This window comes from Dreissena polymorpha, chromosome 6, assembly GCF_020536995.1.
Source record: "Dreissena polymorpha isolate Duluth1 chromosome 6, UMN_Dpol_1.0, whole genome shotgun sequence".
NCBI lineage: Eukaryota > Metazoa > Mollusca > Bivalvia > Myida > Dreissenidae > Dreissena > Dreissena polymorpha.
In genome coordinates this window covers 95,722,262-95,742,267 of record NC_068360.1, presented here as the reverse complement: position 1 = coordinate 95,742,267, position 20,006 = coordinate 95,722,262, and the positions used below count along the sequence as shown (strand labels likewise).

General features: G+C 33.5%; 1 protein-coding gene and 1 long non-coding RNA gene across 2 annotated transcripts in view; both read left to right on the top strand.

Annotated features, from left to right (window-relative positions):
* Positions 1-20,006, top strand: part of LOC127833554 (hemicentin-1-like) — a 168,466-nt gene that overhangs the window by 91,229 nt on the left and 57,231 nt on the right. The window contains exon 7 of the mRNA XM_052358860.1: positions 12,282-12,553. Coding sequence (XP_052214820.1) covers positions 12,282-12,553 — 272 coding nt within the window. The remainder of the gene's footprint in view (positions 1-12,281; positions 12,554-20,006) is intronic.
* LOC127833566 (uncharacterized) lies at positions 7,691-9,439 on the top strand. The gene is made up of 3 exons (XR_008027480.1): positions 7,691-7,758; positions 7,964-8,308; positions 9,119-9,439. It is a non-coding gene; the product is annotated as an uncharacterized LOC127833566 (long non-coding RNA).

Below are 20,006 nucleotides of genomic sequence, written 5' to 3'. Positions count from 1 at the left end.
TCATTTGACGGTGTGTCGCGTGGAATAATTACGTCGATATCTCCAAGGTCAAGGTCACACTTTGAGTTCAAAGGTCAAAAATGGCCATAAATGAGCTTGTCCTGGCCATAACTATGTCATTCATTGTGAGATTTTAAAATCATTTGGCACATTTGTTCACCATCATGGGACGGTGTGTCCCACGAAAGAATCACGTCAATATCTCCAATGTCAAGGTCGCCACGACTAAAAATAGATTTAAAAAAAAAAAAAAAACTTACAAAGGGGATTAATTTTTTTTGGTCATTTCAAAAGTTCAGTTTGAGTTTTCTCCCTTTATCAGATTTTTTTTTCACAATGAAAACCTGGTTTTGTGACAATTTTGTCCCTTGTTTATTATGCTCTCCCCAAATTTTTTAAGGGGGGAGCATATAGTCGCCGCTTCGTCTGTCCGTCCATGCACAATTTTTGTCCGGGCTATTTCTCAGCAACTAATGACTGGAATTCAATTTAACTTAATGGGAAGCTTCACTACCAAGAGGAGACATGCATATTATCAGCCGGTTCTGGTCAGATGATTTTTCACAGAGTTACAATGTATGGCCCTATGAAATTTTCCATTAACTGTACATATAACGCGATCTACCTGTTGGCGTATTTGTTATTACTGGGAAAAATCTAGTTTTTGATTAAATCACGAAAAAGTGGTGTTTTTTATTGCGCAATCGCTATAAACACGTGGCTTGGCCGGAAGTACATGTAGCCTTAATAGCAACCCCAAGACAATTCACCCCCAGGAGACAATTGACGGGCTAGACAATTCAAATTAGATTTTTCATACCCCAATTTTTCGATTTTCGTAATCATTTTTGTCGTACCCAAATGTTTTTCGTACCCAAATTTGTTCGTACCTAAAAAAAAATTCGTGCCCATTATTATCGTACCCAAATGTTTTTCGTACCCAAATTTTACGTACCCAATTTTTATTGTACCCCTTTTTTTTCGTGCCCAATTTTTTTCGTACCCATTTTTTTCGTACCTAAATTTTTGTTCGTACCAAATTTTTTCCGTAACAATTTTTTTTTTTCGTACCCATTTTTTTCGTACCCAAATGTTTTTTGTTCCTCATTGTTTTCGTACCCATTTTTTTTTCGTACCCATTTTTTTCGTACCGAAATGTTTTTCGTACCCAAATTTGTTCGTACCCATTTTTTTTTCGTACCAATCTTTTTCGTACCCAAATCTGTTCGTACCCAATTTTTTTTTTATACCCATTTTTTTCGTACCCAAATAAAAAAATCGTACCCATTTTTTTAGTACCCAAATTTGTTTCGTACCCAAATTTTTATTTGTACACATTTTTTTCGTACCCAAATAGTTTTCATACCCTAATTTTTTTTGTTTCCTTTATTTTTTTGTACTCTAATTTGTTTTCGTAACCAAATTAGTTTTTTTTCCTGCCCATATTATGTTCGTACCCATTATTTCTTCGTACACAAATTTGTTCGTACCCAAATTTTTTCGTACCCATATGTCGTACTCAAATTTTTTTCGTACACAAATTTGTTCGTACCTAATTTTTTATTCGTACCCATCTTTTTCGTACCCAAATAGTTTTTCGTACCTTTATTTTGTTCGTACCCTTTTTTTTTCGTACTCAAATTTGTTTTCGTACCCAAATTATTTTTTTTTCGTACCCACTGCCCACATATTTTTTCGTACCCAAATTTTTGTCGAAATAATCGGCTTTCAATTTGATTTGATCTCCCCACTCATTCCATCCCGCGAAACCCTTAAGGTGTCGCAACTCTAGTATGGAATGAGTGATGTATTGGACGTCATCATTGATGACGTTCAATCGAACGAATGATAAAGGGGGCTAAGTTTCGTTAAGCTGAGGCATATAGTCGCGATTTGGGAGTCTTGAAAACTGGCCGAACACGTTTGCTGAAATTTGACATGTATATGGACAAGAATGCGATCTACCTGTTGGCGTAGGCGTTATACCTGGGAAAAATCTAGTTTTTGATGAAATCACGAAAAAATTTCGCAAGTTTTACATAACCGGATTTACAAAATGCGTTATGTTGATATACCGATACCCTACCGAAATATCCGAAATCAAACTTTCATAAAAACAATGTTTCATTAGTTATTTCAGTGTATTTCGCAACAATCTATATTAAAATACGCAGTTTTTCGATAAATAATCAATATTAATGGGGATTTCGTGGGATCTCGGGGATTCCTGGGGATTTTGGTAATTGCGGGAATGTCGGTATTTTTTCACACACGTCAAAATGGCCGACTTCGACAGAAAGAACGCTTAAAAGTATTTACAAAATAACATCATCACAAACGATGTAAAGTGGACGCTACTTATCCGTTTTGTAGATAAGTATACGATCAATTGGAAAACACTAACATTTGACATAAAAAAACGCCAGTGGATACGGAAATCTTCATCGTTGGAAATAGCAGACGGCGTCGACCAATGGCTGTCAATACAAGTTCGAAAAGAACGCGAGAAAGTATTAACAAAATAACATTGATGATGTAAAGTGAACGCTAATTCGCTGTTTTGTAGATAAGTATACGATCTATTGAAAAACCATAACATTTGACACAAAAACACCCGTGGATATGGAAATCTTCAGCGTAACGAAATAGCAGACATCGCACGGCGTCTCATCTGGGTCTACGCTGTTTGCCAAGGCCGATAATATAATGAATGGAAATGCACAAACTCAGTAACTGGCAAGCACATATGCATTAGTAGGTTGTTTCGTGATTATTCAGAAACGACTACATAATTCTTTTGGTTCAGCCAGTGCAACTTAACAGAAATAAGTATAAAAAGTTTCTACATCTGACAACAATGTGCCAACTTAATACAAGGTAAGTTGTTTACATTATTTAAAATATTGCAAGCTTACAGTACTCAACAATAAACAGCTGGTACAATGTAATATCATCGTTTTAATTTTAATAAGCCCTTGGTTAATTACCCTTTTTAATGTTATGGATCAATGCATCTCTAACACCTTCAATTGACTTGTTCATGAAAAATATACACCCTCAGTGCATGTTATCCCATACACCATCAATCACTTACGAAGGCTCGATTGGTCATTCTCGGCTCGGGTACTACTTACCGGTACATGTACCCCGGGTCCTCTTAACTTTACTTACATGTTCCCTGGGTACGGTAAATAAACTTAAACATACCCGCAAATATTAGATTGTATCCGAGTTGTATATCCGCCAAAAATCCGATGTCGTTAAACATGCTACCGATAACGTAAAACAATATTGTTAACCTTAAACAACCTTCTCTTTTAAAAAATCTGCATCAACATGCTTTTTAGTTTGAGTGTTGAGAGGACGCCGTAGGAATAAGCAAGTAATCAAGAATGCGTCTCTGTTTCTGCTTTTATTTCCTTCATGTATAATGACGATAAGGATTGACGACTAACATTGACAACAATGATCACAAGCATTTACGACTAACACTGACGACAAGCATTGTTAAATTAACGATTTAATTTGAATAATAAGATTATAGTACAACAGATATGCTTTTCAAAGTATAATATAATAGCATACACTCATTAGAATAAGAGGTTTCATAAATAACATATGAAACATTTTCAATCAATATCGAAATATCTTATTCAATATTTATTACACAGCATGAATTAATTGTTAAAACATAATATAAATACCGAATATGGTGTTCCCCATTTAACGGACCTTGCAAACCAAAAAATGTTTCTTTAAAAAAAATCTATGAAGGTAAAAAGTGAGCGTGCGATGTCGCGGAAAATATTATACTTGAAGACGTCATACAATTACGCGACTTTAAACAATTTAAGATTTAAAATTAAATCACATCATTGATTTTAACAATGAGTTTTGATAATATAAATGCCATTGAACAGAAAATTGACATAAATGTAAACATAATTAATTTTTACAAAATACCCGACAACAACCGATTTAGTGTTAAAATTCCCGGGTACGTTTTAGTATATTTACCGTACCCAGGGTACGAGCCTTACTAACTGTATTATTATTATATCTCACCGACTACAAGGTACCTTTACCTTGTTGTGTTTATCAACCTGGAATTTATGTAAAATCCGGCTTTCTTTACTTTTTTTTTTCATTCATTTGATTACGCAATTGTTGACGTACCTCGTGGAAAATTATTTGAATCTTTGGATTTTAATGGCGACAAGCTGGAAGTGTCAATTTATTTTAAAAACGAATCTAAGATTTTAAGTATTGTGTGTTTTTCATGCATAATTCAGTGTTTTCCAGAAAATTGAGTACCAGTTATATGGCTGGCAACTATGCAGTAAAACAAAAGCATTTATGACATTTACTTGATATATTTGGGAAAAGAAGCAGTCATGTAAATGTAAGAGTAAATGTAACCGGCAGAATCGCTGGCTGCCGGTATTTAAAGAGAACACTGATAATAGTAAACTAAATCTCTACGACACGATTACAGCGTTGTAAAATTGTGTTTTGGGTGATAATGGTTAGTAATTCATACAAATGTTATTAAAAAATATTGTGCTTTAAAATTAATTTTGAGAATGGGATGGAAGAACAGAAAATGAAGAGCATACAGGGATGGAAATAAGTGGTTTCCCATGAGCCCGGGGCAAGTAGATTTTGGCCTGGGCAACTCAATTTCAAAAGTTGGTAAACTTGTTTTTTTTTTAATCTTAAAACAATTCAGTGCAATAAAAATTGAAAAACAATTGATCACCATGGATCAATACTAGTTAAATAACATTCATTATATAGGAATAGGACATGATTCAATTCAGGCTCATAATAATACATCATGCATTGAACATGTGTATTGTCAGCAAATGTATATAATTATCTATTATTTTATTAAAAAAATATAATAATATTCACATGTTCATATTTCTGGGCTCGTTATTCTTTATCTGGGCAACCAAAATACTAAAGATGGTTGCCCACAATAGTAAAAAGTTAGTTTCAATCCCTGGCATATCATTGTAACTTTATTGTTTAACTGCATTGCATTAAAATTGTGATTGAGGTAAGCTTGTTGTTTATAGTATATTTACTTTTGAGCTCGACTATTATATATGAAATATATATAGTGTAGCTATCCTACTCACCCCGGCGTAGGTGCGCGCATTGGAATGTTTGCGTACCACCTGGAATATATTTCCTATGTCCATTGACATATTGCTTTCAGACATGTATTTTGCTTCTTAACCAACATGACCCCAATGTATAAACAAAAGCAGATAACTGTATCAAGCATTTTATAACAATTATGGCCTTTTTTTCACTAAGAATAAGCATATAATTGATAAATCTATTTTAAAGTTTGCGTACCACCTTTAAATTGCCACAACTATTTAACCAGGTTTTCCGAAGGAAAAAACTGGTTATTAGATTGGCGAATGCGGGCGGGCTGGCTGGCTGGCTGGCGGGCTGGCTGGCGGGCTGGCGGAATAAGCTTGTCTGGGCCATAACTATGTCGTTCATTGTCAGATTTTAAAATCATTTGGCACATTTGTTCACCATCATTGGACGGTGTGTCACGCGAAATAATTACGTCGATATCTCCAAGGTCAAGGTCACACTTTGAGTTCAAAGGTCAAAAATGGCCATAAATGAGCTTGTCCGAGCCATAACTATGTCGTTCATCGTCAGATTTTAAAATCATTTGGCACATTTGTTCACCATCATTTGACGGTGTGTCGCGTGGAATAATTACGTCGATATCTCCAAGGTCAAGGTCACACTTTGAGTTCAAAGGTCAAAAATGGCCATAAATGAGCTTGTCCTGGCCATAACTATGTCATTCATTGTGAGATTTTAAAATCATTTGGCACATTTGTTCACCATCATGGGACGGTGTGTCCCACGAAAGAATCACGTCAATATCTCCAATGTCAAGGTCGCCACGACTAAAAATAGATTTAAAAAAAAAAAAAAAACTTACAAAGGGGGTTAATTTTTTTTGGTCATTTCAAAAGTTCAGTTTGAGTTTTCTCCCTTTATCAGATTTTTTTTTCACAATGAAAACCTGGTTTTGTGACAATTTTGTCCCTTGTTTATTATGCTCTCCCCAAATTTTTTAAGGGGGGAGCATATAGTCGCCGCTTCGTCTGTCCGTCCATGCACAATTTTTGTCCGGGCTATTTCTCAGCAACTAATGACTGGAATTCAATTTAACTTAATGGGAAGCTTCACTACCAAGAGGAGACATGCATATTATCAGCCGGTTCTGGTCAGATGATTTTTCACAGAGTTACAATGTATGGCCCTATGAAATTTTCCATTAACTGTACATATAACGCGATCTACCTGTTGGCGTATTTGTTATTACTGGGAAAAATCTAGTTTTTGATTAAATCACGAAAAAGTGGTGTTTTTTATTGCGCAATCGCTATAAACACGTGGCTTGGCCGGAAGTACATGTAGCCTTAATAGCAACCCCAAGACAATTCACCCCCAGGAGACAATTGACGGGCTAGACAATTCAAATTAGATTTTTCATACCCCAATTTTTCGATTTTCGTAATCATTTTTGTCGTACCCAAATGTTTTTCGTACCCAAATTTGTTCGTACCTAAAAAAAAATTCGTGCCCATTATTATCGTACCCAAATGTTTTTCGTACCCAAATTTTACGTACCCAATTTTTATTGTACCCCTTTTTTTTCGTGCCCAATTTTTTTCGTACCCATTTTTTTCGTACCTAAATTTTTGTTCGTACCAAATTTTTTCCGTAACAATTTTTTTTTTTCGTACCCATTTTTTTCGTACCCAAATGTTTTTTGTTCCTCATTGTTTTCGTACCCATTTTTTTTTTCGTACCCATTTTTTTCGTACCGAAATGTTTTTCGTACCCAAATTTGTTCGTACCCATTTTTTTTTCGTACCAATCTTTTTCGTACCCAAATCTGTTCGTACCCAATTTTTTTTTTATACCCATTTTTTTCGTACCCAAATAAAAAAATCGTACCCATTTTTTTAGTACCCAAATTTGTTTCGTACCCAAATTTTTATTTGTACACATTTTTTTCGTACCCAAATAGTTTTCATACCCTAATTTTTTTTGTTTCCTTTATTTTTTTGTACTCTAATTTGTTTTCGTAACCAAATTAGTTTTTTTTCCTGCCCATATTATGTTCGTACCCATTATTTCTTCGTACACAAATTTGTTTGTACCCAAATTTTTTCGTACCCATATGTCGTACTCAAATTTTTTTCGTACACAAATTTGTTCGTACCTAATTTTTTATTTGTACCCATCTTTTTCGTACCCAAATAGTTTTTCGTACCTTTATTTTGTTCGTACCCTTTTTTTTTCGTACTCAAATTTGTTTTCGTACCCAAATTATTTTTTTTTCGTACCCACTGCCCACATATTTTTTCGTACCCAAATTTTTGTCGAAATAATCGGCTTTCAATTTGATTTGATCTCCCCACTCATTCCATCCCGCGAAACCCTTAAGGTGTCGCAACTCTAGTAAAACTATAGTAAAGGTGTTGAATAGATTTAACTACCAGACAAACATAAGCTATACTACTGACAGCCTTTGAAGACTAAAATATGAAAACAGTGAAGACATGTATGCCGCACCAATAGTCATTTGCAATTGTATTTTTGGTGTATACTTTGGTGGCTTACATGTTTCGTCGTGTTTTGCTATCTAAGCGAAAACCATGTTTACATGCATAGTTTTGATTTTTATTGGATATATTCATGTTGGAGGTACGAACTGTTATCTTTATCAATTACGACCGTTTGTCATTAACAACTTGGATACGCAATTGACTTTTTGACATTTAGTTCAACATTTTTAAGAAGTTGCAGTATTCACTTGTTATAAATGGATTGACCCGTATTCATTCATTTCATCGATGTATCAGATTTCAAAAACAGATTAAAGGTTTATGTCTGCGTTTGTGTTTAATAGGTTCACAAAATCCAGAATTAATTTCAAATGCAACATTCGTAGAAGATAATGATGCATTAAAGTTGATGTGCACTCATTCCACGTCGACTATTGTGAAGTGGTGGCTCAAACCAGTGAGAAGTAATAACTTTGATAATGTTCTCTCAGCCTCATCTTCATCCAGCACGTGATTGTTTGACCGTACTCCTTTACCTGACGTGTTTGCTGGTAGTAACTGTGCAGGGTCAACGTTTACCTGTACCCTTAAATCATTATCACGGAACAACGATGGAGACAAATGGAAGTGCTCTATTATTCAAACAAATGTTGATGTCTTCAGTCAGGAAATAACAATTGCTTTGGCAGGTACTTGATAACCCATGGTTGTTTATTTTATCTTGTTTTCAATATTATTTGCGTCGGCGACATAAATACATATAAATAATTACATATGATAAATTTGCTCATCGAAAAAGTGAAAACTCTTTCAGTTGAATATAAACTAAATGCGTTTCAGAACGACATCAATTGTTTATTTTAAGATAACTAACGCTAGCTATCACAACAGTTGTTTTAAGTAGATTTTTAGCAATAAATTAAGGCTAATAATATTAAACCTTTAGAAATAGTTGTATTGTCTTGCTAAATGGACCTAAAAATATATCTATCAATTTGTGTATACCCGCGTGCAATGAGCGTTTATTGCATTTACGCTTAATATATGAGATAAAACACTATTGCCTGAGCGATCCAATTAATGCATGAAAAATATCAATCCATATTTATAATACATGTATATGCGTTATTTAATCGTGTTTACAATATATATTAAAGCGGACGTGTTTTGGGGATATTAAAACGGAATTGTTATATCGCGTTTGGTTCTGTGATGTGTATGTAGAACTAGTGTATTGAAGTGGCAATATAATCTGTTAAATCATGATATCTATCTCCATACGTCTTGTTAAGTTTTCTTTACAGATGACACACACATGTAACTTTGTACTGATTGTACCATTGGATTAATGCTTTAACATGCCCATATTTATTCATTTTTCTATTCATACATTTAGGTTTGTATATTTTTTCTGTATTCTACAAACAATCTTCTACATGTTTTGAAAAACTTTAAAGCGCGTCACGAATTAATTATCAACATTACGTTTCTTCCATTAGTGCCTGTGATCAGCGTAACGTTGACTCCAGACCTACCAGCAATTTCTGTGTTACCAAACGCACCAATCAGCTTCATCAAATGTGAATCTTCAGAGGGTCGTCCTTCCCCTATCATTACTTGGTATATAGACAAAGACACTCCCATTTACAACGACGATGTAAATATCACTGAACGAAGCATTAGTATTGTAGCAGGAGACCGGACGACAAGCACTCTGACAATTATTCCTTCACTGGAACATCACGGGGCAATCATTTACTGCAACGTCACCAATGGATACGGGCCGATCATATCCGACAGGAAACTCCGTCTTTACGTTTTGGGTAAAAATTAAGTATCGTACTTAAACGATAGTTTAAAATAATAATAATATAAACAATTAAGTGTATTATTTTTATTATTTCAAATTATGTACGTATATTATTTTTTTTTTTGAATTTTCAAAATTTCGTCGTTTTTATAGTACGTTGTATTTAATCAAATATTCTTTGATCGCGCAGACATTTATGTTTTTATTCTATTTCCGTTTTACTTTCGCTTCGTTAAAGTCGCCCCATCCACACCAAAAGTTCTATACAAGAATGTGATTGTTAACATCATTACTGTGATACAAAATAGCTCTGTATCGCTGGAATGTGCCTCTTCTGGGAATCCAACGCCTAACATATCATGGACATTAACTAATGGCTCTGTTATTAATAACGGAGCTATTGAATTGAAATTTATGCAAAGTGTGAATGCAGTTACGCTCACCTGCACGGCCACAAGTGTCATGCAGCCAACGAACGGAAGTACAACAAAATATAATAATGCAACTACTTTACTTGTTAACATTCTTTGTAAGTATAATTTGCTGTGTATGTAAGTATAATTTACTTTGATTACAGTATAATACATACATATACGTATTAATTATATTACTTACGTGTCTTTTATACTTGAAATAACAAACCCACTAACATAATGCATATGCCTATTACGTGGTGGTGTTGTGTAATCATTCGATAATCATTTCAAAGTGTATTTAATGTCCATACAATTTGGGATGAGAATTACTGTTGATCAGAGAATACAATCGCTATGGTCGTGTTGGTATATGGACCTCAACTTTATATAAGGTACATAGAGGGTAAAAGCAAGAAATCGGTTTATTTAAAACAAGACAGATACGGTTTATTTAAAACAAGACAGATACAGATTGCGAAACAATTGTCTGTTGGATTTAATAATTGCAGTTTTACAGCATATTGACATTTTCTGAGCTTTTTACTTTAAGATTTATGACTCACGTGAGCATGCCTCTGAAGTAAGACGCAACCATTGTTATATGTTTTATGGTTCTTTGACCGTTTAACATTATTTACTCAATAAGCTCCTGATTCAAACACATTGTTTTTATAAATGCAATTTCTTATATTGGCTTGAGCTATAAATTGATTCACGAATCTAATTAAAAAATTTAAGGTCAATTTTAAGGACGTTAGCGAAGATTTATTTTCATATAATTGTTGTTTAAGGAAACTATTTATCTGTATTGTCGACGGACACAGCACATAAATAATGTTATTGCCAACGTTATTCATGTTCAAAATTGTAAAGCTGACACATGTTAATATGACTGACTTGATATAAAATTAGGAAAATACATTGGTTTAAAAAAAAAACGAAAATGTATAATATGTTTGTAAAAATAAAATGATTCAAATATTAGCATGCCTACATTTTGTATCAACTGTAGCCAGAATGACGTGATTTACATGAACTGAGATTCTGTAAATGGGTGACCCCAGTGTTTCTATCAATTTCTCCCCGCAGATAATTTCTTCATTAAAGACAAACATAAACCAAAATCTGTGTACATTTTATAACCACATAAACCACCGGATATTTTCTGAAAGGTTAAACGTGTTTTTATTGCATACTACTGTTTAAGCTGATCATAAGATATGCCAGGAATAAACCATGATAATCGTTGCTTTGCAGATCCACCGACCACCCCAACGTGTGCCATCGAAAATAATGTTATAACATCAAATTACATACGTGCAATTAAAAACACATCTATTACAATTAATTGTACCAGCAATAGCAACCCCACTCCAAGTAACTACACGTGGACGCTGCCTGGCGGGCTGAAACAAGATGGCCAACTCTTCACGATACCAAACGTTCTGTCTAGCGGTACTTACAAACTGGATGTCAACAATGTGATGAACGCAAATTCTGCCCCGCAAGTCGTTATTGGAAATGCCAATGTGATATTTACACTTGACATGTTATGTAAGTTTCGTTAATATGTCTTACTTTTATGTGATCGGCTTGTATTTGCATTTTATTTAAATTTTGATTGGAGTGAAAACTATAATATCAAATTCGAGGGCAGATTCATTGATATTTATCCGTCAAGTTTCATGACAATGAATCCGGTAGAGCTATTCTATTATGATTTCGTTATGCGTATCACTTGTGTTTCTCATCCTATGATATTTCAACATGAATCATTCGATCCAAGTGTTAACATTCACTTTAGTCAGAATTGCCAATTTTGTTGAAGATTAAATGTACTGAATGCTAAAATCATCGCATTTCGAGGAAAGAATCATGGATACAAAAACGTTAAGTCTTAGTTAAATGCACCCTGAAGAGCAATTTTACTATGTGTATGTGTTGCAAGGTCTATGATACTATGGTGGTGCACTATACATTAATCTATCGCTGCGTTATAATTCACTTCAGTCGCAGTGGCTGTGAGACCAATTGCGAATACAACGGTTTTACAAAACAGGACATTGGCTGTCGCGTGTCCATACACCGAAGGAAACCCCCCAAAGACGAATTTCATGTGGAAACAAGTAAAGACATCGCGCGTTGTCGGAGTCGAGCAAAACCTTACTTTTCAAAATATGCAAATCACTGACGAGGGATTTTATAATTGCAGAGTAAACAACACAATGGAACCTTCAGGTTGCTGTGCACAGACGACATACGATGAGACAGTGTTTTACGTTGATGTGCAATGTAAGTAAATGGTACATTTATAAGAGTATATGCGTATAGTTCAAACCTTTGTAAATGAAAATTCAACAAAGTGATTTGTATAAGTTAAATGTTGATTATTGTATTTAAAATTGCAAGGTCATAATAAGTATTCATTTATTGTAGATCCTTCCAGTATACAGAGGTTTTATGTCGACGGATTTGAAAATGCAAGGATTATTACTATAAACCAAAGTCAGACTGTGATATTATTCTGCGAAGCTTATAGTGACCCTGTGGCAAACATGTTTCTAATAAATAATACTCGAAATGGACGCGATTTACTGACTGAAACACATAATAACACAATATCTGCTTCTCTTGAAAATGCGCGATGCGAATTTGACAAGGGGATCTACCAATGCCAAGGGAGCAACATTCACAACGCCGTCCAGCAGGTTCGAGAAATAGAGATCATCATCCGATGTAAGTCAATATTATAAAACATACGTTTTTGTGTTATGAATATGAACGTTTGCGATAAGGCATATATAAACTTATGTTGTATTTCTCTTTTTGCAATTAAATTAATGTCGTCTAATGTTACAACTTATTTTTAAAGGTGCACCGCGAGCTTCTCCATTCATGCCTCCGGTACCTAAAGTTTGGACGAAAACTAACAGTAGTGTAATTCTTACGTATACTATTGTGGCTTATCCTCCTCCAAGAGCTTCATCGGCATTTGTTTGGCGGAAACAAGTAAATAATGAATGGTTTATTGCCAATGATAATACAAGAATTAATATTCAAATTTCCCAAGACAGACTGCAGACAAACCTTTCCATAGTGCAAGTACAGAAAGACGATTTTGCAACCTATACGGTCAATGTGGAAAATGACATTGGCTCCACAGAACAGACATTTGTTATTCAAGCGAAGGGTAATAATATGATGCCATTCGTAGTTCTTTTTTTGCTATAGCTTAAGATATTGAATATTGCCTTTATTTCGATTGCATATTCACACACTTATTCATTAAGGATGGGCATAAAGAGGCTGTTGAACATAACTATTTACAGAAGAGCCAGCTATTCCAGAACAGTTCGGTATACCAGAAAATACGATAACAGACAGCTCTGTCATCGTTGAATGGAAACCGGGATTTAACGGTGGGGATGATCAATGGTTCGTTATTGGATATAAACAACACACGGGTGCAAAATGGACTTACAAAACTATATTAGAACATATCGAACGAATACCGATTGAAGAATTGGTTGCTGGAACCTCTTATCAATTCAAAATGTATGCAGAAAATTCAATTGGAAAATCAGCGGAATCAAATGTTATAACAGTAACTACACGAGCCAAATCTGGTAAGCATACTACTTTTTTAGTCTTATTATTAAGGTTCGTACACTGTTTCTTAATATCTACATTAGGTTAGTGTGACGATCGGCTTGTCGGATTTATCTTACATGTCTGCCGAGGCACATTCATGTTAATGTGATCGTAAAGGGAAGGCATACAGGTTTCGACTTTAAGCCGTTTCCATTTTGTGGACTCAACTGCTAGATGCATTGCGCTAATATATTCTTGGCTTAAAAGTCGTTATGTGTATGTAATGGTAAAGTAATGTTGGCTTTAAACAGTTGTGGGAATTTGGGGTAATTGTAATGACCCAACTTTTAAGTCGGAGTATATAGATTTGCCCTTGTAAGTCCGTCCGTTCTTCCTTCTTTACATACGTCTGTCCGTTTGCTTTTTGTCGGGCCAGACGAAAAAAGTATAAAAGTATTTTTGTTACAGGATTATACAACTTTGTCATTTTAAAAACCAGCATGTGAAACAACAGATTAATGCAAATACAGTTTTAAACTTGTGTCTCGTGCTCAAGACGTATTTCTGTTAAGGGGCTGAAAGTTTACAAACATATTTACCAGCATGTAAACAACTATATAAAATCAAGCATAAAAGATAACAAAGAATTTGTGAAAATATGTCCTTTTCAAACGAGTGTGGGGTTTGCCTGTTTCCAAGCATGGTTTTGAAGGGCATCATTCACTATGACAAAACTACTTATTTTAAATGTTATACTGTTAAACGTATTGCTGAAATGGAATTTGTGCACTTGACTTAAACATATCATTGAATCGGACGTATTATCCTAATGCGAATTCTTAAAAACAAGTCGACTTATTGTAGACAATCGCTGGCACATAGCCGTTTTATGAAACTCAGTCTATTAATTGTAATTCAAACATAAATAGTGTAATACTCTAATTTAAATTACACTGCTAATGTATTAATGCTCATTAACATATATGTGTTTTTTCTTTTGTTTTGATCTATGAATAAGGCCCGGAAAGTTTTTCTACTGGTTTAAACATGTTTAGTAATGTATTGTATCTAATTCTCTATACCGTATGTGAACATTGTTATTTCACATATTTAACTAATTGGTGGGAACAAGATTGTTCTTCTGATAATATTTTTGGACTTTCAACAACTATATATTAAAGATAAATAACACAATTATAAATACTATTCATTTCATTATGAACACATACACCATAACGTTTACATGTAAACGCAATGCAGACTATTCTGTTAATTTATGTCGTTTAAGCAAGCAACATCAATCCTTAAAATATTCAAATTCAGGTCACTAGATTATTTTCAGTAGGTTCTTCAAAACAGTATTGCCATATTATATTACGAAAACTAATGATCAGCAATCACTTTTTACGCTTTCTTTTTTAACTTTTCAAAGAAAAATGACAGCTATACTACTCGCCCCGGAATCGGGGTCGGCGTCGGCGTTGGTTAAAGTATTATATAAAGTCTAATAACTTTAACACTATCAAAGATAATTAACTCAAACTTGGAATACTTCTTTATGGCAACAAGACAATTGTGTAGGTCAAGGTGCATAACTCTATCACCATTGTTTTTAGAGTTATTCCCATTGTTATACTTAGAAAATTGAAAATTTGGTTAAGTTTTGTGTTAAGGTCCACTTTAAGGTTGCATAACTCGTGTTGGCATTTTGACGGAATTATTGCCCTGTTTTGACTTAGTAACTTTGAATATTTTGTTAAATTTTGTGTTTAGATGCACTTTACTTCTAAGGCATCAAGGCTATTGCTTTCATACTTCAAATACTTTCTTACTATCATGAGGGTACTGTACAAGGCAAGTTGAATATGAACTTGACCTTTGAATGACCTTGAATCTCAAGGTCAAATGAATAAATATTGCTTAAATGTCATAACTTTTTTATTTAGAATCAGATTTGATTTATACTATGACAAAACAACACTTACCTGACATACAACAATGGGCTACACCCAAACCATCCCCCACGCCCAACCCTAGAATCCCTCCCATCCCCCATTTTTTTATATTTTGTTTCCTTATTTTTCTTATTTTTGAAATATCATCTAATAATGACCACACCCCACATTATTCCCCGTCTCCATCCCCCCTACAAAAAGATTTTTTTTGAAACATGGTAAAAACCCGACACATATTTATTTTTATTATTTTACTTTAAGAAAGGCCGTCCAGCCATCCCACCCGAGCTATTGCAATCAAACTTGAAATATAATCTTATTATAATGTTTTATGTCTTTACAAATGTTCATTAGATTGTGGAAAAAAATACCTGAACTCAGAATCGTCTATAATGCACCACTTCTTTAAAACATAAGCGATCAATATGTTTCAATTATGGTCCTCTTCCAGTTAGAATATGACTATCTTACCTTGACCTTATTGATTCAGAATATGAATAATTTCCCCATGAGGGCTTACGCTATACTGTCAAGCACTCGAAAGGTCGAGCGCGCTGTCTTCTGACAGCTCTTGTTAAGTACTTGAATTATTGCTTATTACAATTTTTATTAATTGTGCTAACTATATTTTTAAAAAGGTGTAATGATCATTCGAGTGGTATGCTGATGCTGCATAATGACTATTGCTTAGATACATTTATAAAAGTTGATTTTGCCATTGTTGAATATGCAGCGGTATATTGCTTTGCACATATCTACAGAATTCTGTACCATGTCACCATGTAACATTAACAATGGGTGAGATATTTAATTAAAGAAAGGAAGACGCCTGTCGATTTTTAGTTCAACCGATCGAAAATATACTATAATATAGTATCAGAGATGTCGTGTTTAATACCACATTTAAAACGTAAAACAGTTTTGTAATATTAAACGCATATATTCAAATAGATATACACATAAATAAGTTATTGAACTCCAATTTCTGCGTTGGGAAAGAATGAAGTAATCAATAGTTTAAGTATCAATTGCAATTGCAGACCATTCCCGACAATAGCAAATGCTTATACAGAAATTGATTAATTACTTTAACTAAAAACGACTACGAAATGTACAGACACTTGTTTATTCATTTAATTAGGTAATGGATCCTCTCCATCGATTGGGGCTGCAGTGGGAGGGGCTGCTGGTGGAACTGTCGTGATAGCCATAGTGTTTGGGATCTTTATATTATGGAAGAAATCTAAACGTATGTATAAACTTTATTTTTTGTGCAATAACATTTTATAATGTATATGAGAGGATATCGATTAATGACCATAACTTACTAAGGTAAATAGACCAAGTTGAATAAGTCCATATTTGCCTCCTCACTTTATAGTATTATAGAATTGTACATATGTAATCAGGTACGTAAAAGAGCAACGTTATCAGCCGAAATAAATTTGATTATTTTATTGTATTCAACCACTAGTTACTCTGCTCAGAGAAAACATGGCAGATAAAATCAGTTTTTAAAGTACAACTATGCTCTCTCAGAGTGTGCTCTGCATACATAAGTGTTTGCATATTTCAGGTAATCAAGCCGGCGGTTCTCAGTACGATGACTTATTCAAAGGACAGTATGTAACAATACTTATTATTGAACCATACTTCGTTTCCACGTTGTAAAATTCCACATACCCAGTGTTTATTTTTGTTATGCCATCACCTTGGCACGTTATATTTTCGATAACTTTTATGAGTAAAACCTGTTCATCCGATCACGTAACACATTCCGTTACGATATAATTGTGAACAAACAGGACATTACGGCTATGGTTGTAGTGAGTATAATAGTATAATATAGTATAGTATAGTAAAATTTAAAACTTAAAAGCGAATCGCAAGTTGCTAAATTTAAACTAATAGAAGATGTGCATGACTACGAAAGTCTTCATTATAAAATATGTGATTGTTTTTGTATAATTCAAAACTGCAGACTAAGTACCAAACAGTTTATTTTAAACTTTCAGTGGGATGTTATACGGATACATGAACTTGTTTGATCAACAATTGATTTGTTGTACTATGTGCACCTTGAACACGCAATAAATGCCATTTTATACCTTAAATTTGTGTTTCATTTTTTTATATTACAAGTTTAATGAAAATCATATTTTAAAAAACAACAATAACAACTTCATATACCGAAAAACTCTGAAAACGGACCAATCAGCCTGGTTCGGTTTAGATAAGTTTCACCTAATTTCGTTTTCTCATTTCGTTTTCGGTATATATCACACATATCTAGGTTCAATGTGCGCTATTCCCCTTAACTGACATTTTATTTATACAATATTCTTATAATTAATTTGTTTTAAAAATTTATTTTATCTACATTTTATTTACAAATTGGATACACGACTGGAGAATAAACAAGAACGTGCTATTGTTTGCTCCAGGGTAAACGTCTCTGCCGCCAATACCAGTTCCGAGTATGAAGCCTACAGAGTCGGTATGATAGTAAATTAGCAAATGCCACGATGTTTTATTGTTAAAAACACAACGTTAATGTACACAAAGTATAGTCAATATCGTTCAGAAAAAAAGTGAAAAAAATAGGAATAGTTAAAATTCTAAAGCATTATCAAAACAACATGTGGTTCCATAATATCTATTTCAGGTAGTATGCTTATTTCGAATTAAAGACAGAACAAGTTGCGACAAGACACTTAACATAACATATGCGCATATGTAAAGTAAGTATAACTCATTTTGTGACTTCTACATCTTGAAGAGAGCTTCAGAAAAATGAATTTAAACCGGCGTTTCATTTCAGATTCCCAGAACAAAAGCCAGTACGAAACACTCGCTGAAACTTCTTTTCATGAATATTCGGTCATAACTCATGGCGGCACACAAGAGCATAATGCTATGAACCGTGTATCTGATGTTGCAGACAATGATTGCGCAAAGGAAGAAAACAGCTATGCGAATTCAGTGTTATCGAAAACTGGAACTTAGTTACATACTGTTCTTGGAGTGGCAAACAAAGTAGTTATCATCTAATTAAACTACTTACCAAATTATTCATATTGAATACGCTATGTAGTGTAATGTATCAATAAGAAGTATTTTTATATTGAGCATGAGCTGTTTGTAATTGGTATAAGAACATATGTAATGGGAACAGACAAGTACTTTTTACATTTCAACATATAGAGATTATTATTGAATGACGTTTCTTACATCTGGAGTATGACATCACAATTTGTTTTTTTCGTACAAATACACTAGAATTTAATTAACAAGTAAAGTGCATGTAAACAACAAATTGTATCACAGATTCTAACCATTATGTCAGCTTATGTGATACGCCTTTATAGTGTGTTTTTTAATCTGGAAAAACAGATTAGAGTGTTAATCGCTGTGAATATTTAACTTCTTAGCATCTAAATATTACAAATTACTTGGGTTAATGTGCATCTAAATATATACAAAAATGTTTGGGTTAATGTAATATGTGAGACTCATAAATCTGATAAAATGATTTGAGGTTGACACAGTTGCTTTCCCATGTTTAAAAAGTTGCTATTACAGTAGGACATGTATTCATGAGAGGTTTTGTTTTTGTATCAATATTTTTATTTTAGGTTTGTGTTGTATTTAATTGAAAATTTTGCTTTTACTTTTAAATTTAGAACCTTAATTTAGGAGCTTCTGTTTTATTTCATACTGTGTTGAATGTTATCGTTTGAATAATATAAGGTTAATGTCATAACTTTAATGTCTTGATACAATTAAATAATTAAAGATTCTGTGTGATTCAGAACATGTTATATTTGTTACATATGTCTGTGCCTACAAAATAAACTCATGCATTAACGACAACACTTCGTCATTAGTTTACTTGCACGAAGGTAATGACTGTGCAATTATATCGATTCAAATGTAAGATCAGAAACAAATGTCGCTTAATTGTTTTTGCACAAGTATAAACAACTCATTTTAAAGTGGACGTTTCAGAAAGAAAATAGTGCAACTTCAATTATTTTTGAACTCTCCGCGAAATATAAATGAGCGATTAGTTTCAGCAGAAGAATCCATAGTGATGCAGGGAGATCTCTTTTAGGAGTGTTTTTTTTTTGTTTCAACTAAATATATTTATATCAGTTCCCTTTAATTGCTTACGTTAGTTTTATTCAAAAGTACCAGGGACAATCATGAGCTTGCTATAATTGTTAACTACTCGTGCATGTTTAGTTACATATATTGCAACTTAATGGTGGAACATTTTAAACACCAGAGTTTCAACAAACCAATTTAGAACTGGTACATTGTAATGATAGCAAACTAAAATCATTTATATTGTTATACACCATTAATACCCGTATGGTATACTACAAGCTTTTAATATAAAAAACTACCCATAACCACACTGTATAAGAGAGAAATCAAAACACTACTCCCGGCTAAAAATATTGTGAACATAAAATATTTAAAACGGTGAAAACCATACAAGTTAAATAAGAACCCGAACGTAGGTAAATGTTTATTTTTATTTCTTTTTAAGATATTAATTTTGTTACAGAGTGTTGATATGTAACTTTAATTGCCTTTGTTTTCTCTGGGG